The sequence below is a fragment of the Sorex fumeus genome, unplaced genomic scaffold (assembly GCF_029834395.1).
Source record: "Sorex fumeus unplaced genomic scaffold, SorFum_2.1 ptg000072l, whole genome shotgun sequence".
Lineage (NCBI taxonomy): Eukaryota > Metazoa > Chordata > Mammalia > Eulipotyphla > Soricidae > Sorex > Sorex fumeus.
This window is the reverse complement of record NW_026606129.1, coordinates 43,474,203-43,501,304: the sequence shown is the minus strand read 5'-3', so window position 1 is coordinate 43,501,304 and position 27,102 is coordinate 43,474,203. Positions and strand designations below refer to the sequence as shown.

The 27,102-nt window shown below is 41.4% G+C and overlaps 2 protein-coding genes and 1 long non-coding RNA gene across 5 annotated transcripts in view; 1 reads left to right on the top strand and 2 right to left on the bottom strand.

Annotated features, from left to right (window-relative positions):
* Positions 1-15,002, bottom strand: part of CTNNB1 (catenin beta 1) — a 31,314-nt gene extending 16,312 nt beyond the window's left edge. For 2 of the 3 annotated variants that reach the window (XM_056129155.1, XM_056129156.1), the window contains exon 1: positions 14,881-15,002. The gene's annotated coding sequence lies outside the window, so the exon portion shown is untranslated. Of the gene's footprint in view, positions 1-10,283; positions 10,292-14,880 lie in introns of those variants that run through there. The other variant, XM_056129157.1, reaches the window with a different exon arrangement.
* Positions 1,230-15,943, top strand: LOC130037509 (basic proline-rich protein-like). Its single transcript, XM_056129350.1, has 5 exons — positions 1,230-1,278; positions 3,363-3,439; positions 11,252-11,351; positions 14,801-15,428; positions 15,715-15,943. Exons 1-5 carry the CDS (start codon positions 1,230-1,232, stop codon positions 15,941-15,943), a joined length of 1,083 nt encoding a protein of 360 aa, XP_055985325.1.
* A 1,571-nt stretch (positions 15,944-17,514) lies between these two features.
* On the bottom strand, positions 17,515-19,911 carry LOC130037862 (uncharacterized). The gene is made up of 3 exons (XR_008794499.1): positions 19,707-19,911; positions 18,943-19,022; positions 17,515-17,583 (listed from the first exon to the last, which is right to left on the bottom strand). It is a non-coding gene; the product is annotated as an uncharacterized LOC130037862 (long non-coding RNA).
* Positions 19,912-27,102: the final 7,191 nt, after the last annotated feature.

The window sequence follows — 27,102 nt, the reverse complement described above, 5'->3', positions numbered from 1 at the left end:
AATAAGAGTAATAATTATAATGCATCCTTACATAATTTAATAAATAAGGGTGACACTTCAATTACTAGAAAAAAGTTAAACTGCTTAACAGAATTAGGAGATACTAAAGTATTTTTCATCCTTACTTTACTGTACCAGTATTAAACCTACATTTGTCAAATATTCATCTGCAAAAATGAAAAACCAGACACTATAAGTTTATCTTATAAAACCATGCAAAATAGTCCAATGTAAACAATAGTTGAAAGTGTAAAAGCAGAAAAACTTCAGATGTAATTTGTCTATGTAAAACTTAATTCCAAAGTACTAAATATTTTTAAATGATGTACAAGAAATGAGGAATATTATTATGAAAGGTTTACAGTCATGAAAGAACTGAAGAAAATAGCAGGGGAATCACAAACCGTCATTTTAGAAAAAACTAGAAAGTAAGCATAAATACATGTTTAAACTCTTGTTTTTTTTTTCAGATCAAACAAGTAAAGATTAAAAACAACTAATAAATAGACACTGCCTCCAAGGACATAGTTAGCTAGAAGAAACTTTTTGAAGGTAAAGTTGGCACTATCTAAAAATATAAGAATAAATGCTCTTTGACTAAAAAATCACTCTTATAAAAGAAAAGAATTTTGCAGTCATAGTCACAAAAGGAATGAAGGTGCCTACACTTGGTAAAGCATCTGCAGAGAAAAAGAAATTACCCAAATATCCATCAGCATGAGCTGAATTTTTAAAAATTATGCATTAAATGGAAAATATATTCATCTGATGAACAAACATCTAAACCCCTTTTCTGTTTGTTTTTGAGTAACATCTCAGGGATCACTCTGAGACCATGAGGTACATGGAACTGAATAGGGGTCTCCTAGGTGCAAAGCATGCACCCCAGTCCTTTCAGCAATCTCCCTGACCCAGCACCTATTTTTATGTTTTTATGTACTATCAGCACCTGGTATCACAGTAACAGTGGAAGAGTCAAGGTTATATATATTTTTGACTACATTCTACTGCAAGGGAATTTTTTAAAATGGTATTTCATTGTTTACAACACTAATAATGATAATAAGCATAATGGAAGGGAAGAGTTGTTTGGTAAAGGTCACCAGTGCAACCAAGAAGTCAGGAATCCATGGAGGCGGGCACCAGTAAGGGTGCAATATAAAACTCAAAGCGCAATGGCAAGCCATTAGTGTAAATTCAATCCTAATGTCTGTATGAAAAAAGGAATCATGAAAGGCAAGGCAAAAGCACAGCAGGAAGAACTGAGAGGAAACCAAGGTAAATCACTGGAAGGCAGTGTCAGTAGGTTACTGTGTACCCACTTGAAAAGATGCTGCATACCTATGCAAGTATGTATACAATGCTTTATCACTAATAAGTAAGAAAATGTAACATTTAGCCCTACCATAAAAAAAAAAAGTCAAATTGATAAAAAAAACAAACACTTCCTCCCGTTGTTCATCGATTTGCTCGAGCGGGCCCAGTAACATCTCCATCGTGAGACTTGTTGTTACTGTGTTTGGCATATCGAATACGTCACGGGTAGCTTGCCAGGCTTTGCCGTGCGGGCGAGATACTCTCGGTAGCTTTTCAGGCTCTCCAAGAGGGGCAGAGAAATCGTACCCAGCTCGGCCAGGCTGGCTGCACGCCAATGCAAATGCCCCACCGCTTTAAACATTTAAGTCAACTGATCTATAAAATGAAAAGAAACCTGGAAACTACTCAGCTATTTAGTACTTCAAGGCTGAAATATTGCTTTCAAAAAGGGGAAATATTCTTTGAAAAAATGTTTTTTTTAAAAGCAAGGAAATTATACTTATATAAATACAAAAAAATGCAGTATTACTAAACTTTACTAATTACCTATTTTAGTAACATAATCAACAACATTATCATTAAATTGTTATTCTATTAAGGTGGCAATGACCTACAAATGAACTATATCACAAAGTAATGCAAGATTGCTGATTAAATCACTTCTATTGTCTTCACTGACTTTTTACAACCATTTAGGCCCTCTGTTTAATCCCTGGCACCACATACAGAAAAATATTAAATGATCAAAATGACCATTTGCAAGGCAAGTGCCTTACCTTCTATACTATCTCTCTGGTCTCTTTACAGGACTTTAGAACTTATCCAGCAATCTCTTAGACAACATTCTCCTAAATTATTAGATGAAAAAAAAAATTGACTAGAATTAGTTAAGAAGGCTATAGCTAATAAACTGCTCTGGTAAAATTCAAACCTGTTTAACTCTAGTCACATACCCTTTCAAATCAAATAAACTTACCACCCATCGTAGGTATAGAAAATGTAATAGTCAATGCTACAAATAATGCGAGAAGCGTTAGCAATTTTTAGAAATACTATCTAAAAATACTAAAAAGCTGTTCTCCTGAGCAGTAATCATAGTAAAGTAATTTTTTACTGTATTCTAATAAGATTATTAGAATAAAAATTACTTATTATAATCTTTCAAATATAATAATAATCTTACTTATTCTAATAACTCTAAGAGTCTCCTGCCCCTGCGCCTGGCTGTCCTCACCAGGGCCCCTTGGAGGGGGGCAGGTTGAGTTTTCCTCCCAGCCCCAGCAGAGCCCCGGCAGCCGAAGACCTCCAGAACCAGCCACAGCCATGCTGAGACCACTCTCCACATGTCTGGACAAGCCTCATGCATGAAGAAACCGGCAGAGGAACCCAGGCATGCGGGTCCCAGGGCTGAGATCTCCAAGCGTTCTCGGATGGGGACTGGGCCTTCTCCACCCAGATCCCCCATCTTCCAGTAGGCAGGCGTTACACCCACCAGCTGCTGTAGGCACCAGGTGGTCCCATCAACGGTCAAGACCCAGAGACTATAAAACCCAGCTCCCGGGTCTCGTTTTTACTTTGGAGAACCTGGCAGGCTACCGAAAGTATCCTGCCTGTACGGCAGAGTCTGGCAAACTTCCCCTGTCGTACTCAATATGCCAAATACCAATGATAGGTCTCATTCTCCTAGCCCTGAAAGAGCATTTAAAAATCTCAGGGCTAGGAAAAAGGAGACATTACTGGTGCCTGCTTGAGGCAATCGATGAACAACAGGATGATCGTGATTCTAATAAGCTTTCAAAAGGGGGACATATTGTTTGAAAAAATAGAAATATTTTTAACTGACATTTTAAAAGAGACATTAAGAAAATAAATTAATAAGGCATTCAAAAAAAGAAAGAAAAAATAGACCATGTGTTTGTTGCCTCTCCCTGCCCCCTTGACCCCTCCCCCGAAAAGAGAAGGCAGGTCATATAATTTGGGGAACCCTTGAAGTAGATTAACAAACTACTGAAGTCATACACCTACATCCGCACCTTCAAAAACAGATCCTGTGAAAAATGAAGCCAAATATGTGAAAATCATTTACTTGAGGAAAATACCATCTACGAAGACCAACAACCAGGTATATACTAAACCAAAATGTAGTCTCATTATATGTATGTCTTTTAAAACATATTTTACTACAAAGATTTCCAATCTTGTGACAAGGACACTTTAAACTGGTAACTAGAGCATTCCAATGACTCTGATATAAAATAAAATAAAAAAAAAAACTAATGACAAAGCTCTCTCTCCAGAGTTTTCTATCACCTAGAACTGGAAGACAAATTAATGGCAATACCTCGGTGGCTAGCTTTAGCAATTAGACAATGATAAAGTTTACTGCAATGTAAGAAGGCACATATTTCTAGAACTGTACTATTCAATGTGGTAGCTGTTAAAACTACCAATACGGTAGTCACATGTGATTGGTGCTTCCCATACTGGATGGCACAGATGAAAAATATTTCTATCATCACAAAAGTTCTACTCCCGTTTTAGAAGGAAGAAAACACTGAAAATGCACCAAATGTCCAATGATCCAGCAAGACTAAAAGTAACCACCTTATGGGTCTACATGGAAATATAATAGTTCTCAGCTAGAGCAAAAATAAAGAAAGCAGACTGAGGTAAAAAGCAGACATTTTCCACAGCATTCCTCTTTCAGGTATGAATGAACCCTTAAGGGAGTAGAGAAATAAGGAACAGCTTTAGATGGAGGGAAACAAAGGCAGTTCAATTGTAGAACATTCACACTCAACAAATTTGTAATGAACACCTCTATTTACTAGATATGGTTCTGGGTAAATTTAAAAAAAAAACACAGGGACACAAAATACAAAAATCAGGATATGAGGGAGGGAAACAGCAATCAAGTAAAACAAATGTTACTTCAGACAATAATTACATGCCAAACACCAAAAAAAGAGTTTAGAAAAATATCACAATGTAGAAATCCTCAACAACAGGAGTCATAAATGAGACCACCTCTGCTATAGTCTAAAATAGTATTTTAAGCATTTTAATCCTAGAAAACAGTATGCCTTTACTAAAAATAATCCACATGAACTAGTAAGACTGAAAGGCATCAACGCAACAAAACTATGTTGTGATCAACTACTATGTACTATGCTTCTGCTCAATGGGGAAAATAAACAGTGAAGGAAACAAACAAAAATTCCCATTGCTCTGAAGATACATTCCAAGTAATCGTGAAAAGGGAAAAAATGAGAGTATAATGTTAAGTGATAACAAAGACTAACCCTTAAGTCTAAGGCAAGAAAGGATTTTAGTTAGGGGAGTAGGGTTGGAATTTGAGAGAATGATGACTAAAGTCTAAAGGAGGTTAAAAAATGTACTTAAGTACAAACTGTGCTTAAGATAAAAGAAAGCCTGACCAAATGGAGGAAAAACTAAAAAATTAGCATGGATAAATAGGTGAGCAAAGTAGTAGGTTGTGAAAGGAAAGGTCTAAACAAATAGGGAATGTACTTTTAATTTAAAAGTAAACACCAAAAGGAAAATAAGTTACAAGATCCACTGCATCAATAAGATTGGGCTGGAGCGATAGCACAGTGGTAGGGCGTTTGCCTTGCCTTGCATGCAGCCAACATGGCCGACCTGAGTTCAATTCCTCCGTCCCTCTCAGAGAGCCTGGCAAGCTACCGAGAGTATCTCGCCCGCACAGCAGAGCCTGGCAAGCTACCCGTGATGTATTCAATATGCCAAACACAGTAACAACAAGACTCCAATGGAGACGTTACTGGGCCCGCTAGAGCAAATCGATGAACAACAGGAGGACAAGTGACAGTGACAATAAGATTGCGCTGGGCATTATACTGAGAATAAGTTTAAGGAGAACAATGGTGAACAGGAAGATCAGCTCAAAGACTTTAAAGTAGTATCCAGACAAAAAGACTCAGAATGGCATGGCTATGGTGAGAAATTATTACATTTGGGGTTATTATTTTCAAGGACGAACAGACACAATTTGTAGGCAGTATTTGGCTATGGGAAAATAACACAGCAAGGTTTTTTAATTCTGAATAATTGGAAAGAGGAGTGTATTTAGGAAAACTTGAAGCAAAATTAGGGAGGTCTCAGGTCTAAACTTTCAACTACTCCAAAGGTCACAGAGATGATAGAAAAATTCAAGGAGATGGAATCAGAATAGCCAGTGAGATATGAAGAAAGCCTGCTACCTATATGGTATCCTAAAAGTGAAGTGAAAAACCTGTTTTAGCAACTGTGCCAAAAGCTACTTACTGGTTAAGACAATGACTAGAAAATTTATAAACAGTGGTTCTAGGGGGCAGAGCATTTGTGGTTCTAGGGGGCATTTGTGGTTCTAGGGGGCATTTGCCTTGCATGCAGGTGACTGGGGTTCGATTCCTCCATCCCTCTTAGAGAGCCTGGCAAGCTACCAAGAGTATCCAGCCCGTACGGCAGAGCCTGGCATGCTTCCCATGCGTGGCATATTCGATATGCCAAAAACAGTAACAAGTCTCACAATGGAGACGTTACTGGTACCTGCTTGAACAAATCGATGAACAACGGACAGTTACAGTGATAGTGGTTCTTGGGCAGTTCAAAAGAAAAGGAGGAAAATAATACACCAAAACAGTTGTTGCAGGTCAGTCAGCCGTTCAGAGAAACAAACTGGTTGGTAAGAGGGTAACAGGAAGTTTTTATTTTTTTTCCAAGTGGAGAAAATGTCTGCAGCTCATAAAATATTCCGTAAAAAGGGGAAAACAATGCAACATCAAGAATGACTAGCATTATTCTTGGAAGTAAAAGGGAAAAGTATCTAAGTGAATAAACTGGTTGAAATTATCTTAGAATACCAGAGTTCATTCGAAGGAGAAGGTAAAGAAGCACAGGTATATTAAGAAATATCCTTCCTCTCTAATATCAGATTTCCAAACTTTCTGTGGCCTACTCCTCACCCATTAGGGAGGAAAGGGAAAAAAACACCCCTCACTCAGTACCCCCATGTATACCACACGCTTTAAGCAAAAAGGAAATGCCCACCACCCCAACTGCAAGGACACAACTACCTAAGGATTGTTTCAGAATTCCCAGAGGGCAGTACCACCCACTTAGAGAAGCACAGCTCTATAAGGTTAGTCTATATGGCAGACCAAATCACCACAAGAGATTATGCCAAGTTATAAATCAGCATTCCCTTCATCAAATGCCTTGTTACAAAAAACACCAGTAAACTAAATAGAGAACCTAATGACATAGGTGATTTACATTCTGGCACAAAATCCTTACTGCAAATCATACTAGTAACAAACTTCATTAGATCAGACAACACACTTGAGCAACACTGCACTACATGGACAATGAAACCACCAAGAACCAATACAGGAATACAAATGACAACCCGGAGCTAAAAGACTGTTAGGAAGAGGAAGAATGACAGTCTCAAGTTGGTTGGGCAGGTGACTGAAATAAAGAAGGGTAAAAGGTGAAAATTCAACAATATGAGAGCTTAATCTGGAAATTCTGGCAAAGACTGGGTAACACAATATGGAACACAGACAGGGAGCACTCTCAGTTCAGCAGTGGAAAGTGCAATACAGAGAAACATCACTTAGGAGAGCAGCAAAGAAGGTAGCATTGTCAGAGGAAGGACAGATTACAGTAAGTGCAAAGAAGAAAAAGTAACATCCCCAGTATACACTGAGAATAAATTCCAGAAGGAATTCATAAATTCTAAATGGATGTTAGAAGCTGATTGAAAGTTGAGAGATCAAAACAAAACAAAGCAATGAGATTGGAAACTAGACAAAAGCAATAAAGAAGATAACGCTACAACTAAAGGAACAAAGTCTTTGAAAAGGCTTGTGTCAGGAATGGTCTATGACCAGAATATAATACTTCCTTAATTATAAAGGACACACAGAGCAGATTGTTAAGGTGAAAGTGATACTGCTGCTGCAGAGAAAGAAGGTACTAGGTTTGAGAAGCAAAGAGAATACTACAGAGAACTTTCTAGAGAAATTTGGAGCACAATGGCCCTGAGGATTAAAAGAAGAAGAAAAAAAAAAACCCAAGGCTTTGGTTTAGGTTAGAGTAAGTCAAGAAATTTTCCAAGCAAATATTCTTACCAAAAGATACAATTTTAGTATTTCCTGGCTTCCACTTTATTTTATTACTTTTACTAAGATCACAGAGAATATAAATAGAAGTTAGAATAACATAGATCTGCATTCTCACGATACTATCTAAAAAAATTAATAGTTGGGATTAAAAACTAAACAAACCTTAAGCAAAAAGATGACGGCAGAATGACAATATAGTAGTAGGGTAATTGCCTTATATATGTCAAACTGAGGTTTAAAACTTGGCACCCCATATGGTTCCCTGAACCTTGCCAGGAGTGATCCCTAAGCATAGAACCAGCAAAAAACTTCTAGCACCACTGGGCTTGACCCAAAAACAAAACTAAATTATGCAAAGTGGCAGGAAAAAAAGATCGAATTTATGAATCTAAAGAATGCAATGTTTTCTATATAACATTTAGTATCACTTTTGTAAACAAAACTAATATTTGACACCACCTTACTTTCAGTAGCTCAGATAAAAATTTCTATATCAGCACTTTGTGCACAGAGAAATGAAAACTCCAATTGGAAACCTCCACAGCTGATCTAAAAAATATCCCCAACAAACTGGTTCCTCACTTCTACATGTGGTATTCATCTAGTGTATGAAAAACTTCAAAGACAGACTCACTCCCTATACCCTTATCCCCAAACCACTTAATTATACTTTAAAAAAAACACTGGGAGCAGCTTACAACCACCAGCCCTAAATACAGCAAATTACTACAAGCATTTAAAATCATCTTCAAATTGCATTCCTTAAGAAACTGCCATAAATCTAACTTCTCACATCTATGTAAAAATGTACACAGTATGCAAATTATGTACATGTGATTTTTCAGTTATCATAAAACCCTGCTAATAAAAACTTATTAAACTAACCTTTCAACTTCTGCACATCTTTTGCTTCCAAGCCAGGTCAGCTACCAACATTTAAGATTCTAACCATAGATTAGAAATGTGGAAAAACTTGACAGAACCAGTAACAGGTTAAAAAAGAAAACATCTCCCCACCACAACTTTTCAACTACTGTTCCAGGCAAGCAAAGTCTGTTACAAATCAATTAAAAGCAATCTGTCAGTCCAGGAACATCACAATTAAAAAAATTAAAAACTGAGAATATTCATGAACAAACAAGAGAAATGAAAGAATGAAGGAACAAAAGTGAAGAGCTACAACAGAATCAGTTATTCACACTCATCAATCGTTAAAGAGGAAAAAAAAAGAAAATATCTAATTTTTTTGTTTTTGTTGTTCTGGGGTCACATCCAGCGATGCACAGGGGTTACTCCTGGCTCTGCACTCAGGAATTATTCCTGGCGCTGCTCAGAGGACCATATGGGATGCTGGGAATCGAACCCAGGTTGGCCGCTTGCAAGGCAAACGCCCTACCCGCTGTGCTATTACTCCAGCCCCTGAAAACATCTATAATTTCACAAAATCAACTTTACAGAGAGGCTCTGGAATGAGAACCTCTGGAACAAATGTTTTGTGGAAAAGTTAAGAGATCTACTTTGCTTTCATTTTGTATTATCATATAAAAACTAAAACAACCCAATAAAGCACTGTTTTCTAGGTGATGCTTTTTGAAACCAATGTTGATCTCTAGAAATTTTCAACCAAGACATAATTTGCCATAAGATTAACGACCCAACTTAGCAAACTCTGGAAATGAAAACTTTTGCACAGCCAGCAAAAAATTTAAAGAAAAATCTATTTCCCCGAATAAATTTATCCTGCCCCAAAAGCAGTGTACCACTAAGTAGACTGTTCAATTAATTGTTCATTAAGAAAATAGCCCTTTCCAAAATTGGTGATACCACCATAGAGGGCACTAGAATGACCCTTAAAGGAAGTAATAATTAGCTGAGGATGAATGAAGGTTCTGATTTTTTTTTTTTTTTTAGGGCTGCAGGCCTGCCAAAAGTTGGTAAACTTCTTATCTAAACTTCAGTTTTTAAGTTTTGGATCCAGTTGTTATAATTAATCTTACAAATAATGACTTCAACTAAAAATCAGGAAATGACTTACAGAGAGATAACAATAAATTTTTGGGCTAACTTGACTATCAATGCACATAGTCAATATTTGTCCAGCATTTTTAAGTGACTGCACATATTAAATTTTGAAACCACTTTTTAAAAGACATTTGAAAAAAATCCATGAACAAGATGCTAACTATATTATTATTCTTTGACCCAAATTATCTTATTTCCTTAACTAAAAAGTATAGATTTCACATAAACTAACAGGAAATTTACAATTCCTAATGTATAATCAATTATCAAGTTATTTTATTTAGGCACTTGGAAAATTGCTAAATAATCATATCCTAAATCTCATAAATCTATAGAACTGCATTATCCTTATTAAATGGAAACACTATTTTGCAAGTGGACTCCAAAACATGCAAGCATAACCAAGTGTTCGTGACCACGGGATATCACAGTAACGACAAAGGGAAAGCTAGAAAATAAAAAAAGGTGGCAGTGGGGGGAGATCAAATTTTACTCCAACTGGACACACTGCAGATATTACAAACTGGCAGTATTCTACCAAGAGGTAGTTTAATTTGTGAATAGTGCATTAAAACTAATTTTCATGCACCAACACGGGCAAATCAAGGAGTGTATATCAATTTGAATTGATTCCCTCAGGAGGAGAAAAATCCAGTTAATGTGGCAGCACAATAATATATATATAAAATAAAATATACCCACAATGGCTAAGCCTGCTAGGAATTGGTGATTCAGATGAGACGTGTATTCTTCAAATATAGTCCACTTATTCCCTCAGTGCCAAGTCCTGGAGACAATGAGTAGCCATTTCCACTACAATGTGAAATTAGTCTTACCTATCTTGAGAGACAACTGTTAAGTCATAGAACTTGAAAATCAAACTGTTGTATGTACTATTAATAAATCTAACCTCAACAGAGAAATAAGTCCCTTAATAGAAAAAAATTTCAGTAAGCTATTAAGTACACATTATTTAGAAAGAACTTTATCTCAAAATTTAAAAAGAAAAAAGGACAATACATCATTAAGAGAACCCAAAAATAACCTACCAATCATACCAAACAAGTCCTTTTAGACAGTGGGAAAAACCTGTAATCGCCAGGCCAACATATTCTTATAGTCTAGAATTCACACATACTAACTCAGGTAGCTTGTTTCTGTCTAGCTCCTAACACAGACATATTTATTCCTTGTCAATATAACTGAGTTCAGCATTTACTCAAGCTTTATAGTATAACTCATTTAGACAAATTGATAATTTATTCTATTACCTTCTGAAAGTTTAGTTCACTGATACGGCTAAACATTGTAATCTTTTAGTTTCAAATTACAAATTTCAATTCTTGGTCTTACAACTATCATTACATAAGAAAATATATCTCATGTATTTAAGTAGAATTTATTTCAAATGATTCCCAAATTTAACTGGCACCCTTTTCCTGGAAAAATTGGATGAGATGGGTTTTCTCAAACTAACATTATTTGAAAACTCAAATTTCCAGTTTGATGCTTCTTATCAGAACTTTTCAATAAATACATTCCGAATAACCCTGTTATAATGTTAAAAATCACAAGCATTACATTATTTCCACTGGAGGGCACTCAACATGACAAAAACATCCAATGAAAACATGCCCTAACCACATTCTCTGCAGCATCAAGTTTGAGAGAAACTTAACAAGAGATGCCCAGAATTAATAGTCAAAAAATAAATTCAACTAAAAATGGATTAATAATATGTTGACTTTGCCTTTCTTCCTCAGGGAGAAAGGAGATTATATGCTTACTTCAAGGAGAGCAAGTTTCAGGCCTCAAACAGAGTCAAGCTCAGTCTTGTATGGAACACAAAAGCAGCATTCTTAAGTAAACAGGAAAAATAAAGAACTGTCTCATGAGTTCTCAAGTGAAGAAAAACTACACATTAACCACACTACTCATCATGCACATTTAAATAAAGTATTTTTCTTTCATGGAACCTGACAAATCATATTTTAGCCTATTACCTTACTTATCACACTCAAAACTAGAATATTAAAATTGCTCATTAAAGAATGAGAACTGACCTTGAAAATTAATACCTTCTCAAGAGGTCAAGACGCAATAGTTACATGCTTTAGAGAGCAGCTCCTACCCTTATCTTTTGTATTTACTTTTATAGTATAAAAAGGTTTGAGCCAGTGGTCTGAACAAAAGACTTCTTACTGTAGTCCCAGTAAGAAGGCTACAAGGAAACTAAGTTAATACAACCTAGGAGCTCCGAAACAATTGTTACAAGTCACCACACAAAGCATAGAACAGAGCTGCCAATACTTTTGATGAGAGGTTTGTCACTCTTAACCATTCATCCTTCTCCCCCTGGGTTAGCAGTCAAGCATGCTACCCACCAAGCTCAAAGTACTAATGTAAAATTTACCACCTACTCACCACCAATTATTGATTATCAGCCATCAGTAAACCATGAAAGAAAATCAGGAAATTGGACAGGATTGTCTCATTTCAACATAAAAATTTTACATGGTTAAACATACTTTACAAACTTCATTTCTGGGATTTAAATTTTACAGCTATTTGTAAGAATAATATTAAAAATAAAATGTTAAAAATCTTCCATGTTCTTATTTCCAACATATTTATGTCCCCCTTAAGTACAACTCCCTTCAATAAAAAGTATCTGAAGACAGCTTTCCTAAGCACTACATCTCAAAATACAGAAAAATCTGCCTATTTGTTTTCTCTTCCTATGGGGTACAAGAAGGGATTCTATAAAGAAAAAAAAAAGCCGTACTTAACTTTCTATTCATCACTGAAACACAATTAACATTCAGGTTTTGATCCTAGAACATATTTAGTATTTTTCTACAAAATAATCTCAGTAAAGGATGAAGTTGGATAACAATTAGTTCTTGACACTTGTATACCATCTCAATGTCTTTTAAAAAATAATCACCTTTTTAATTTTTGTTTTTTTCCTGAAAGCCCTTCAAAATGATTGCTCTAGGGGCCACACACATGCCTTGCTTTCAGAGGGCCCATTTACCATTCTGGCACGGGGAGTACACCCTGAGCAATGCTGAAAGTGGCACAAAACCACCTCCCCCCTTCCCCCCCCATTAAGTCACTGGCTGTTCTAACCTCTGAGAAAATCTCAGACCCAGGACTCCATTAAGGGCGCTTCAGTTACAAGCTACACTAAACTTTCTGCTGCAGTTTTTTCCCCCTCAAGGACTTCAGACAAACAGTCTCAGCATTCCTTGAAGCCTATAGAAAGTCTTCAAATTTTTCAAGTTAATACTGCAATCGCTTTAGGACCTTATCTTCACTGGCCTTCAAAACAAAAACTAGGTCAAAACAACGAATATAAAGAACAAATTACTCAAATACTGCAAGAATATTCTCATGCCCTATAAAAGTACTTATTAGTAGGGCGGTTTTGCGTATTTAAATGTGAAGTCAAACAAATGTAGCAGCAACTTAAGTTCAGAACTACCACCCCCCCAACCCCCAGTCTTTAAAGTACTTTTGTTACAAATTTAAGCAAATAACTGAAAGTGCCATTGGGTACTAAAAATAACACTTCTAAGACGTCTTACGTGGAAGACAAGTTTACAGTGCAGCTACCTGAAAAAGTATACCTAAAAAAAAAAAAGAAAGAAATGGCTTCCTAGAGTCTGGCCCAAACAGGCTGCAACTCAAGAGACCTGAAAAACATCCGACTCCACCAAAGGGGCCCCTGTCTCTCCACGAGGCTGTCTAGCCTAGGCCACCGCTCTCAGTGCCACAAAGCTCTCATTTCACTAAAACCACTCCTCGATTTCCTCTGGCCGACCTCGGCATTCCAGCAGGCCCGTCTCTCCCCCATTCACGGCGCACGGACTCGAGGGGGAGGGGACACCGCAGACGTCTGGAAGATACAAAGTAGCAGACAATGCGCGCACCCCCCCTCCCCGCCCGCCCCTCCCCGGGAGGGGGCGGAGGGAGTCGGCGGGGACAGAAAACCCAGGCGACAACTCCACAGGGCGGCCAACGCCTCCTGCACTTCGAGAAGCAGCAGGCTCTCCAAACTCAACTTCCAAAGTCGCCGCTCCAAGTCCTCTTGCCCAGACTAGACCCCGGCGCGGGAAGGGGGGCGATGCTGCCCACCCCCAGCCGGGCCAGGGGGCCACATACCCTCCCCGCAGCAGAGCGAACCTGGCTCGGAGCCGCCCGAAGCCCGGCGGCGAGCGGCCGTGGGAACGAACACATACATGCATAATAAATAAATCAACAAAACTCTCTCGGAAATAAAAACTGTTTGCCCCAAGAGAAATTTTCCGCAAGGTAGAATCTGTCCCACGGTGGCCCGCCGCTCAGCTGGCAACGACGGGACAGTCACCCCCTCCCTCGCTTTTCTAGCAAGTTTCCCTCACCCACCCAAACCCACCACCCTCCCCAAGCTTCGCCGCCAGGAATGCACCAACTCTCGAGCCCACCTCGCACCCGGGGCTTCGGCTTTCGCTCCCCATCACGGCCCCGAGGGGGGGGGGGACCCCGGTGGAGGGGGAAAGGAGGTGCCGGCGAGCCGAGGTTCCTAACATGCAAAGCCCACTGTCGCATCGCCGTCTGCGCGCCTTAGTTTTAAGACTGCTCTTTAGGATTTAAAGTTGCTCCCGTGCAAGACCAGCGCCAAAAGTCACACAAGGCAAAGCTTTAACCGACGCCCCCAACCCCCAGCCAAAAAAAAAAAATCATCATCATCATCATCAGTAATTCGAACCAGCGATCTCTCCTCCCTACCCAAATTCTCTTCCTCCTTCTTCGTCCTGAAAGAACCCAAGTGGGAAGCCGGAGAGAAAAGTCCACGGGCCCTGGCCCGCAAGGCAGACGGGCACGGGAGGGGTGGTGTCCCAAGTCCGGCGGGCGGCCGAACCCCAACTCCCCGCCGGGGCTGGGGAGGCGGAGTCGCTCCCCCCCATCTCTCCCCGGCTCCACCCCGCCCCCCACCCCGGGCCCCGGCGCATCCCCAGGCGCAGGGTCCCTCCCCACCCCCCCAAACTCGGCTGCGGCGGGAGCCCAGGACGGAAACCCCAGCCCCCCCCCACCCTCGCGCCGCCGACCCCCTCAGCTCCAGGACGCCCCCTCCCCGCAAGTGGCGTCCCCGGGCCCCAACCCCCCCCAAGGGGCAGCGCGACCGGAACCCGGACCCGGCCGCCGCCCTGCGCCCCCACCCGGCGCGGCCGGCCCACACACCCCCCCCTCCCGCCCAGCCGGCGCCCCCCACTCTCCCGCGCCGGGCCTGGGGGCCGCACCGGGCCCGACTCGCCGTCGGCCGGTAGGACCGCGCGCCCGAAGTTTGGCTCCCCCGGCGGGAGCGGCAGCAGCCCCGGAAGGGTCAGGGAAAGGAGCGCCCAAGCACCTCAGGGGGAACAGGCTCCTCCCGCCGCGGGGGACTCCGACCGGCCTCGCCCTGCGGTGGCGGCTCGGCGGGGACTGGAGCGGCTCCTCGGACCTTCCTCCGTCTCCGCCTCCCCCTCGCGCTGCGCTCCCGGAGCCTGGCGAACGCGGCTGCCACAGAGCGAGAAGCTTAAAATGGCGCCGCACAAGGAGCTCTTATAAGTCGCGGCAGCGCCGCTGTATCCTGCCGCCGCCAGCGGTGCAGCGGCCCAGCGCCGAGCGGAGCGTCGCTGCGCGCGAGCACAAGGGGCGGGGCACGGGAGCGCGGCGGAAAGTAGTCCCCGCGCCGCCGGCGAGCGCCCGCCCCGACTCAGGGCGGGGCGCCGGCGCTCCGAGGAGGCTCCCGCGGGCCAGACGCGGAGCCGCTGCCCCGCCGCCGCGGGGGAACCCGAGGGCGGCCTGCGCGGAGGCCGGGAAGCCGGGGCACGCTTGGCCCCAGGCGCCTCTACCGAGGCGAGACCCGATGATACCCCCCTCCCCCCAAAACCCCTCCACGGCGCCCCCCGGATGGTGAGCGCGGACTCCCCGGACCGGCCAGCGCGCTTCCCGCCGCTCGCCGGCCCCTCGGGGGGCCGCGCGCCGGGCGGGCCAGGCTACACAGGTCCTGGGAGGGTGGAAGTTCGGGGGCGCGTGGCGGCGACGGTGGGAGCATCGGAGCGATAGTCCTCCCGTGCACCCCGCGCCGCTGCTGGCACCGCCGCCGACCCCGCTGTGCGTCGGAGTCGGGGGACCGCTCGGGCCAGTTAGGCTTCTGCGGTGCTTAAGATAAGGTCTGGGCCACACACTCTCCCTGCAGGACCTGGCTGGGAGCCGAGCGGCGCACCGCCGCCCGCCCCGCCGACCCACCGCGGGGTCGGGATGGTGGATTCCCGCATCTCCAGCGGCTGCTCAGCCTGGATCTGGAAGTGAACTCCCGGGCCCGAGCTGCCGCCTCTCTGCTTCCGAAAGCTGTGAACTCTCTAGGATGGGCGTCTGGCCCACGATTCAACAAGTCTTTAGGTGTACCTAAAATCACTGATGAATAGGAATTAGCGAGGCGCTCTATTAGGTTTATTCTCCTGTGGTCCTTTTGGAGGGGGGTCGGAGGGGAGGGTGGCTCTGCCTCAGCTGCTGAGTGGCAAAAGATTTTATTTGTGGAGTTCTTTGGAGGGAGTTCATTTCCCTGCATTAACTACTGAGAAATCCGCCTGTGTTGCTTATGGAAGAAGCTATTGATGAGCACTATCTAATTTTTTTTTAGCCCAGCTGATTTTCTGTACCTTAAAAATACTTTCTAAATCGGTTTGTTAGGCTGGCTTTGCATACTTCATTTCCCCTGGAAATGTCTCCATTGTAATCCACCAAGATTGCTTGCGGTTTGTCAAAGTTGAGACAGTTATGATCATTCACTTTCTTTGTATTATGTATTTTTCCCCTCCAAAACAATGGGGAGAATACAAGAAGCAACAATGAAAGTTATCTGGAGGCTTTTATTCCAGGGTTATGATTAAGGTATGCAAACAATAGATCTTTATACGTAGGTACAAGGAAGGAAATCTACATATTCAGTGGTGAAAGTAGATGTAGTTTCAGCCATAGCAAATGCTTTAGGGCCAACATGTTAATTCTATTTCTATCCTGTCTTAAAGACATTTTACTATATACATTGGTTATGCCAACTGCTATTTCCAGAGTACATATGGTCCCTGGGCTGGAAAAGTCCACACCCTGAGATGATGTTCAGCAAAACTCATTGTCTAGAACGACTTTCTTGTTTGTATCTCTGCTAGTAATTTTGTATAATTAAGTGTAGCCGAGGTTGTGGTTAACATTGCTCATTTTAATGCAGAAATGGATGGAATAGAAAAGTTATTTCATCAAAACAGTTTTTCTAACAAACTCAAAAATAAAATAACATTTCCAGGTACTGATCTCCAATTTCATTTCTCATAGTTAGAAAATAATGTAGTTGATTTGATTAAAGTCATACACTTAAAATCAGATGATTGATAATATTGGAGGGTATTTTTTTTATTACGGTTTCTTCCTATGTTTAGGTATTGCTTTTTTTTTCTAAATAGGATGCAGTGTGAAAGCTGATTATGAAACATTTGCACCATTAAAACATCTGAAGGGTTAAAACAGTCCTATATTTGTATGTCTCTACTCAGATGCCAAAATAATTGAAAGATTTTTATATAGTTAAGATATTTTAATTTAAATTTAGAGTTAGGGTATTAAAATCCTTAGTAATTATTTAAGCAAGCCTGATATTAATGAAAATATAAATTTGCAACAATGCAGCAAGATTTTCTTCTCATCATTTCAGTACACCTATGTGTACTGAAGAATTATTGGGTCGCAAACATTAAGATAAGTTAGATGAATTTATTAAACAGAAAATTTTCCAATTGTTTCACAAAAAAATAAAATGAACAACTCCTATGAAATGAACACAAATACTACCAGTCAGCCACCAAGAAATTATAGACATCAAAATACATGATGGCTTGGAGAAATAAGTAATTTTGTTTTCCTTTTGAAAAAAGTACATCTTAAATAATTCACCTTAGGCAATAAGTGTCATTTATTTAAAACAAAAAACAAACAAGAAACACCTTTGGTTCGTTTACACCATTTCTACCCAGTTAACTTGTGTTTGACATAAATTGATCTATTTGTGAAACTTCAAAAGAAAAATGATTCTGAATTTCAGACTGTTTTCCCAAAACCAAGAGTCTCCTCCAGCTAGTTTTACAGAGGAGGCAATACTTGGAATATCAAACCTTTCGTCTACTGAGCCATGGCTCTGTGGAACCTGAATAGACGCGTTGCTTCACTACAACATATGCTTCTGAATCACTTTTAGCCCCCTCAAAATTCATACCCAGGTTGTTTCTGCACTTCCGGCAGAAACATTAATCAAGTGACCATTGTAAAGAAGGCCCATTCACTGTTTGAATAGTTAACTTTATGAAATCCATTAATTAAACATTTGTTGAGCAACTAAGACAATGAGCTTCCTTGAGAGAGAGGGAAATGGATGACTGGCTCCTTTTGAATTAATGTATAATTAATGTATAATTATAATTATTAATCAGTTCTGCTCAAAAAATAAACAGAAATGGTCACCAGAAAAAGATCTGTAAAACTAGGGTGTGGTCTCCTCCAGACTCTATCTCTGAATCGCCCCTAGAAAAATCCTCCTACCGCCAAAAGATAAGACTAAATAATAATTCCAGGTATTCATGAACAATAAATCCGATCTATCTGTGAAGACCTGTTAAAAAACATTTTCAACTGCCTGCAAACAGTGGACAGTAATCAGGATCAGCTTTTCATTTAGCAGTTCATCAAGTGGGCTATTTATGGATTGAGACTTTTGAGTTGCAATACATCATCTCAGTATTCAGTGTTATCTTTTGATTTCTTTCCAGCTGAACAGGCTAAGTAGTTGTAAATACCTCTTGTCAGACTACATGGTTGGCTATTCTCGCACACAGAAGTAATCTAGGAACCCACTGGGCAAATTCGGGGGAGAGCCACTGTGGAAAGCTCACATCTGGTGTGCACTGCAGAGCAAGGGAGGGGCAGTGATGATGGAGAAAGAGAAGGCCATGGTGGTGGCGGAGGCCGTGGGAGTTAGGCTCGTGGCCGCTACTATTATGCTCAGGTACACCCTTCATGCTAGGAGTTATGTGTTCTGGAGACCACCGCTGGTTTGACACAAAGTCCTTGCATTGTAAGGAAGCACATTTTAATGGCTGACATAGGAAATGTGAAGAGAAGCAACAGAGATACATCCCTAATAGCCAATGAACACAAAGGTATATATTTCTCAGCGTTTCTAAAACTAGGACAATTGTCGCTGCTTTGCTACGAAATCAGGCTTTGAAAACATACTACCCAATATACACACACACACACACAAATACACACATACGCACACGCACACACCTCTCTATTAAAAATTTCAAAATGGTTGCAGGTATTTTATTCACAAGAAGGTTAAAGGCGTTTCCCATCGCAAGAAGGATTAACTTACCGGAGGATTCTGGGACTGCAGATGGATACTGCGGCAAAATCCTAAATTCATCGAAAAAAATCATTTCTGGACTCCAGCTGCTAAAAATAATAGAATTATAGGAAATCATGGATAAGATTAAGACAAGCTACTTTTACATCCCAAAGTGTTCAGGGAAAAAATGATTCTTTTAAATCATTTTTTCAAACAATGCAAAATTTAAAGTAGCTTTCCTTTCCAGAGCACACAGCGCCATGAAATCGATAATTTTTGATCTTTCGGTTAGTAGGCAACATGGTGAGCTATTGCAGGGACTGCAGGCAAGCAGACATGTTCTTGTCAGCTAAAAAATTTTCATATTGTCTTTGAATCCATTGATATTTGTAGTTGTGGTAGCACCCATTTTTTGTTTTAGCTTGTAATAGACCATAGGGACGCACACCCTTAGTTTATCGACATACACAGGTCTATTGCTTTATATATATTAAAACCAGAGAGCCTTACTGGATCTTAAACAAAAAATTATGTAAAAGGAGTGGCTGGTGTGATTATAATCCCATCATGCAGGGTCCACGGTTCCCATTTAGTGAAATTTCGCAGAGGGCAACTTCTTAAGAACATCCCTGCTGTGCAGAGTGAAAAGCATGAACAAACCAAAGACAGAATTCATCTGTGTTTATATTTTGCAAACAATGAAAAACCTACTCTTTGTATGCCTTTTTTTCCCCCACCTTATTATTTCATGAAAACTGCAGCATTCCCCCCGCCCCCATCCAAACACTCACCACCCCAGCACTGCAGTATTCCGTCCCCTTTTGCTTCTCCTTCGTCTTCTTTTTCGCTTTCACAAATTCTGCACGCGCCATCTTTGTGTGGGGTGATTCTTTGCTAATTTCAGCCACCCATTCTCTTACAAATCAGTTCAGAAACAGAAAATTATAGTGTGCTTTGGGGCTTAATTTGCCTAAATTTCTTTCAGTCTTCCCTTCTGACAGAGAAAAAATGGAAGCGAGGGGGATGTGTGTGTGGGGGGGGGGGGGCCACAAAAATAGAGATATTTCAATTCTTGCCATAACCTGTTGTATACAGTGGTGATAAAAAATATTATTAACATAATAGCAACAGCTGCAGCCTAAATAGAAAGCCATGAGATAATTAATGTGCTACAACAAATTAATTTGCTGCAGGTGCCTCAGCTGTGAACTGAGTAACCCATGCCATATAAAGTCTAAATACGATTATGATTCCCCCCCCCCCACGCTAAGACAAAATACAGAGCAAAATGTCTTGTTCAGTAAATATGCATGCCTATTTTAAAAAAAAAATATATATATATATATATATATATCCTCCCTGGCCCCTTTTCCCTGATCTCCCATCAACTCTTCAAATGATTTAGTTACTAGGTGCTAAGTGTGGGGAGTTGGGCTGTATATGTACACAAGTGTGTAGATGCAATGGTGGAGATGTTACATTTTTAAACACAGGGAGGTTTCCTGGTATGTTTTGGCGGGAAAAATTGTACCAACCAGTTATAGATTTCTTTTAAAGCATTGGAGGTAGTTTATGCTCTTTAAGAGCTCTATTGCTTTTGAAACAAAAATTAGATATTTCCATGTGTGTAGCTAGAAAAATAGAACAGTATTGAGCCATCACCCATTATATTAATCTTTTTTTTTAAAAAAAATCATCTACTTACAAAAGAAGGAAATGTGTTTGTAGTGTAGTACTCTTCATTGATGCAAAGAGAGATGTTTTTACTCCCACTTGCTGTCAACTTGAGTGTGGAAAATGGTTTCTAGCTTTATCACAAGTGTGTGCCAGAAATACACTGCATCGGGCAGTGTGACCAGGGGCCTGGAGAAGGTCACAGTGCCAGAAGCAAATGCCCAATTTCTGTTTTACACCACTCAGCAAAATACAATTCTGGGACTGGGAAAGTGAAAGAAAGTACAGATGGAATGTTTTTAACTGCTTGGCTTAAAAAAAATTCTCTTCAAGTTAGAATATACTCATTTTTCCTCATTTTTAATTTTTCTCTCTGTAATGACACTGAAAAGCAAAATAGTTTTTTTTTAATTGCAGCCTTCAATTGTTTGTTTAAAAGCCAAGAAAAAAATTAAATTTTGTACAAGTCTAAATTTTCAAGGATTTTGGTCATTACAAAATCATTATAAAATGTATTTAATGGGATCTGCTTGCATTTTAATACTAAATCTTAGAGCAAATTTGGCTAGTGATTTATACATAAGGGTTTGTGGGGGGGTTTTGCAGGATTTTAACTTTACAGAAATTTAGTTCTAGAAGTTATAGAAATTTTTAGCAGTACACTCTCCCTGCTCTACCAAGAAGGAGCATTGCATTTGCATGGGATTTCTTTAAAATAGATTCTATTTCACATAGTATTTTCAAGGACACAAGCAATGCTTGTCATCATCATTCCATACAGAGATGCAGTATGTAAGTGTCCTTCCATTTCTCATGCAGTGACGGACATGCATTTTACTCCATCTTTCTTTTGTTTATATTAAGACCTTTTCTTTATATTTTATTTTCATGTCTGCTCATATTTGCAATTTATAATGAAAGATCTTAAGTCTAGGACTTGGGGAGGGTCAAAGACCATATTTTTTTTTAATGGAAGAAGAATTAGTTGACATAAAAAATTTTAAAGTTAATGTATATGAAATTTCCTGTCGAATTTTCCAATAATTTTAGTGTTGCATTGCCCAAATGACACTCTATCATAATTATAATTCTTTAATTATGAAATAAACTAGAGAAAAGAAAAATTGCTTTAAATTTTGTTGCTTCAAGGGATATTTTTCCTCTATAAAAATCTAGATAATATGTATCTGGCATATATATTTCTCGTTCCTCTTGTTTCTCTTTTGGTAGAATAACAATCTCCATTCTTTCAACCCTCTTAATATGACTTTGTTTTCAAAGCCCCTTATTCTTAAATTTCAGTACAGATTACACCTTGATTTTAAACAGTGGAAAAAATAGTATTATAGGCTAACCTATTCTACAGTGGTTTATTGTATAGAAAAAGGTAACATAGCTATGATGAGTCCATTTGGACTTCTTTTCAATAATCACATTATACTGCAAATGCATCTTGAGCTGCACAGCTTTTGAAACTAAAATTTCTAAAGATTTTAAATTGAGTCTCAGTAAAATAATTTTAAGCATGCTCCCTGTAGATGAGTATTTATTTCAGTACTGCTGCCAATGGATAGTAGAACATATCAGTGCATATATCAAATAACATATTAAATATCAATGACTTTATTTTTAAAAGCTTGACTTTTTAAAGATTAAAAAGCAAATATAAGTATGACAGTATTTTACTTCCTTTTCTCAAAAGACGCCTGACTCCACTCTGGACCACTCTTCTAAAACTCTGAAATATTTCACCTAACCGGCTTTAAAGCATCATTTCACATATTCTGGATTTGTGCAATTTTAAAAAAAATTTTAACTTAGGCCTTTATTTACTATAGTTGATGATAATTGAAGAATCCTTTTAGGAATTACTTATTGATTTTTTCCCCTATTATCTGACTTAAATTATAAAAACCACCACTTGTATTTCTAACAGATAGACTATCTGTTGGCTTATGGTGTCTCTTGCATCACCATTTTCTCAATTTTTAAGTTGAGAAATTTAATTTAAATTGTGTGTGTGTTTGTCTTTTTTTAAAGGTGTTAACCTTTTTAACAAAGGATGAGAATGCCTTATGGTATAGAAAGATTCATGTGAGAAATTGTCCTTTTTATGTCTGTTGATTGAGGAGCTATATAGCAACACAAAGCTGCTATAAAATAAGCAATGTCTTATTTTATGTCTTAATTTATGTCTTATTAATCCCAGTGGAATCAGAATGAATTTTAATACTAGTCACCAACGTGTGCAAGACGTTTTTCAGTCCAGACAATTCTTGGTGCTTGTACGGAGCCGGAGCCCTTGCTTCGCTTGCTTAATGAAAAAGCCTTGCCTGTAATGAAATCGGACAGAGATGACAATCTTCCACTTCTGTGCACTTGGCTTGTGACCTGTTCACTCTCTCACCTCTTGGTTTTACTTTTCCTCTATGGTGGCAGTAGAGACAGTGGGAGTAGGAAGGGGTTGGTATATCCCAAAGGGTGGCTTTCACTAGATGAACTGCTGCCGGGTAGGAAGATTTGCCTTTCACTACACAGTGAACTTCGTGTTTCGCAAATCAGATCTCTTTTAATTAAGGCCAGTGAAACAGAGGAACATTACTACCTTGTTTGAGAAATAAAGGAGTTTGTTCAGATTATAAACTCAATAGATAGAGCTGGAATTTGAACTATAGACATGTCCTACTTGGTCCAGTAGCCATTTACTGTATGTGGCTATTGAAATTAAAATGAATGAAAATGAAAATTCAATTTCTTGGTCGCATAACATTTCAAGCATCAGTTGCCTAAGGTGGATGCCTTATTACACGGTCGAAACAAAGAGTCATTATCATAATCAGTTCCCAGTTCCATTGTGCAACTAAACTGGACTGAACTGCAAAGTTTATACCACTAACACTGAATTTAGTTCTCCCTTACCTATTATTTCTAATTCATTTGTCCTCTTATCATTAATTGAATACCTTCTAAGAACAAACACTGGGTGGATTCTCTTACTATATTGTCAAGAACAAATGAAATTAATACCAAAGAAAGCTGTAAGTGTGTTAGGTGTTAGAATATTATATGTCTAAAACTCAACTATCAATAACTTTGTCAATTATAAATCCTTAATACAATAAAAAAATTAAATAATTTTTTTTCAATTTTAAAAACACTGTGAGATTCAGGAATAAAGGGTCAAGACTGATAGTCCAGCTGGCCGACCCGGCTTCAATCCCCAGCTCCATGTATTTTTTTTTTTTTTTATTTATTTATTGAATCACTGTGGGAAAGGTTACAAAGCTTTCAGGTTTATGTCTCAGTCATGCAAATATCAAACACATTTCCCTTTACCAATACTTATTTTTTCCCACGAAGAACCCCAATAAAACCCCACCCCCCACCCCTCCCCGTCCCTATGCGCTCGTGAGGCAGATGAATTCTAGTTAACACTCTATCCGCTTTGATTAGATTGTTTCAATAAAAGATTCACCACTATTATTTAGAGTTTACCCCCCCCCCCCCAAATCAGACATGCTGAAAAAGCATTGTGAAGTGATTTGCTTTCTCCAGCTGGGTTCAAGAATTAAATGTTGGTTTTGGATTTCTGCTATTTTACTTATTGACCCTGGAAGTATTTCTACTGAAAGTCAGATAGTTAAGAAATTGGTTTCTGTGTTCTGGAGTCGTGGCCGTGCTGGAGAGCCGCTCGTGGGGGGCAACTGGTGGCCTCGGTAGGGCGTGAAGGGCGGAGCGAAACGCCCCCCTTCCCATGAGGTTTTAGTCGCCCCCACACTCCCGGCTCATACCTGCTGTCCACAAGGCTCCCATGTGGCCGCCATCTTTCTTTCCAGAGAGGAGAGGGCGAATGGGGCAACACCCTTTCCCCTCCGGCAGACTTGATGGGCTGGATCAACGCATAGTCCATTCACTTTTCTGCTCCAAGCTGCTGGGTTCTGCATTAAGTCCTTGTGCTTCTGGGGCCATGGCCGTGCTGGAGAGCCGCTCGTGGGGGGCAACTGGTGACCTCGGTAGGGCGTGAAGGACGGACCGGAACGCCCCCCGACCCATGAGGTTTTAGTCGCCCCCACACTCCCGGCTCATACCTGCTGTCCACAAGGCTCCCATGTGGCTGCCATCTTTCTTTCCAGAGAGGAGAGGGCGAATGGGGCAACACCCTTTCCCCTCCGGCAGACTTGATGGCCTGGATCAATGCATAGTCCGTTCACTTTTCTGCTCCAAGCTGCTGGGTTCTGCATTAAGTCCTTGTGCTTCTGGGGCCGTGGCTGTGCTGGAGAGCCGCTCGTGGGGGGCAACTGGTGACCTCGGTAGGGCGTGAAGGACGGACCGGAACGCCCCCCTTCCCATGAAGTTTTAGTCGCCCCCACACCCCCGGCTCATACCTGCTGTCCACAAGGCTCCCATGTGGCCGCCGTCTTTCTTTCCAGAGGGAGGAGGGCGGAAGGGAGCAACACCCTTTCCCCTCTGGGCAGAAATGATTGCCTGGATTAACGCATAGTCCTTTCACTTTTCTGCTCCAAGCTGCTGGGTTCTGCATTAAGCCCTTGTGCTTCTGGGGCTGTGGCCGTGCTGGAGAGCCGCTCGTGGGGGGCAACTGGTGACCTCGGTAGGGCGTGAAGGACGGACCGGAACGCCCCCCTTCCCATGAGGTTTTAGTCGCCCCCACACCCCCGGCTCATACCTGCTGTCCACAAGGCTCCCATGTGGCCGCCATCTTTCTTTCCAGAGAGGAGAGGGCGAATGGGGCAACACCCTTTCCCCTCCGGCAGACTTGATGGCCTGGGTCAATGCATAGTCCGTTCACTTTTCTGCTCCAAGCTGCTGGGTTCTGCATTAAGTCCTTGTGCTTCTGGGGCCGTGGCTGTGCTGGAGAGCCGCTCGTGGGGGGTGACTGGTGACCTCGGTAGGGCGTGAAGGACGGACCGGAACGCCCCCCTTCCCATGAGGTTTTAGTCGCCCCCACACCCCCGGCTCATACCTGCTGTCCACAAGGCTCCCATGTGGCCGCCATCTTTCTTTCCAGAGGGAGGAGGGCGGAAGGGAGCAACACCCTTTCCCCTCTGGGCAGAAATGATTGCCTGGATTAACGCATAGTCCTTTCACTTTTCTGCTCCAAGCTGCTGGGTTCTGCATTAAGCCCTTGTGCTTCTGGGGCTGTGGCCGTGCTGGAGAGCCGCTCGTGGGGGGCAACTGGTGACCTCGGTAGGGCGTGAAGGACGGACCGGAACGCCCCCCTTCCCATGAGGTTTTAGTCGCCCCCACACCCCCGGCTCATACCTGCTGTCCACAAGGCTCCCATGCGGCCGCCATCCTTCTTTCCAGAGAAGAGAGGGCGAATGGGGCAACACCCTTTCCCCTCCGGCAGACTTGATGGCCTGGATTAACGCATAGTCCTTTCACTTTTCTGCTCTAAGCTGCTGGGTTCTGCATTAAGTCCTTGTGTTTCTGGGGCTGTGGCCGTGCTCCAAACTTAACTCTGACTTTCAGGGAGAAAGATTGGGTGGTTTACTTCTCATTGATCACTTTGTATATAGAGAGATGTCGCGCGGCCGCGTAAGCGGCCGCGCGGTTTTGAGAAAAAGTCCTCGTTCCCGCATACTCGAGCTGTGTTTGTAGAGGCTTCTGGTCACCGGGGTTCCATCTGGGGGAGGCGAGATGCGGCGCCTACTCCATCTGGAACTTGCGGGTGAACTTGGCTCTTTTTGGAACCTGTTTTTTCTTTTTTTTTTTCCTCCGGGATCCCGCACTCTCCATGTGTTCTTTCTCTTATGCTTAAGGCTTCAAAGATGGCGCTGGGGGGCGGGCTGTGGGCATGACTTCCGGAATCAGAGGTTACCTGGGAGGTGTAGTTCGGCAGATTTGAGAAAAAGTCCTCATTCCCGCATACTCGAGCTGTGTTTGTAGAGGCTTCTGGTCACCGGGGTTCCATCTGGGGGAGGCGAGATGCGGCGCCTACTCCATCTGGAACTTGCGGGTGAACTTGGCTCTTTTTGGAACCTGTTTTTTCTTTTTTTTTTTCCTCCGGGATCCCGCACTCTCCATGTGTTCTTTCTCTTATGCTTAAGGCTTCAAAGATGGCCAGCTCCATGTATTTTACTCCCAAGCATCATCAGGAGTGTTCCCTGAGTATAGAGCCAGGAGTAAGCCCTGAGCACCACTGGGTATGGCCCAAAATTTTTTAAAGAAAATCAAGATTAAGTAAGAACTTGTTATGTTTTGGTTGCTATAATGTAGTGGAACTTCACTTCTCCATGGAAAAACAGTTCAGGCTTTACCTTTACCTTCTTCCAGCCTCACCTCAACCCAGCAGGTTGCAGTACCCATCAGAAATGAATGCAGAGCATCAGTGTGGGGTTTTGTCTGTCCAGCCTTTTCCTAAAGGTAGTGAATTTCACCTAAAGAGTTCTGGGGGGCAACATTGATGTTGGAGCTGAAATATGGCACGTGGTCCCAACTAAGCAACCTGAAATTTAGGCTTGAGACTGGAACAGATGACAAGAGAGATCTAGA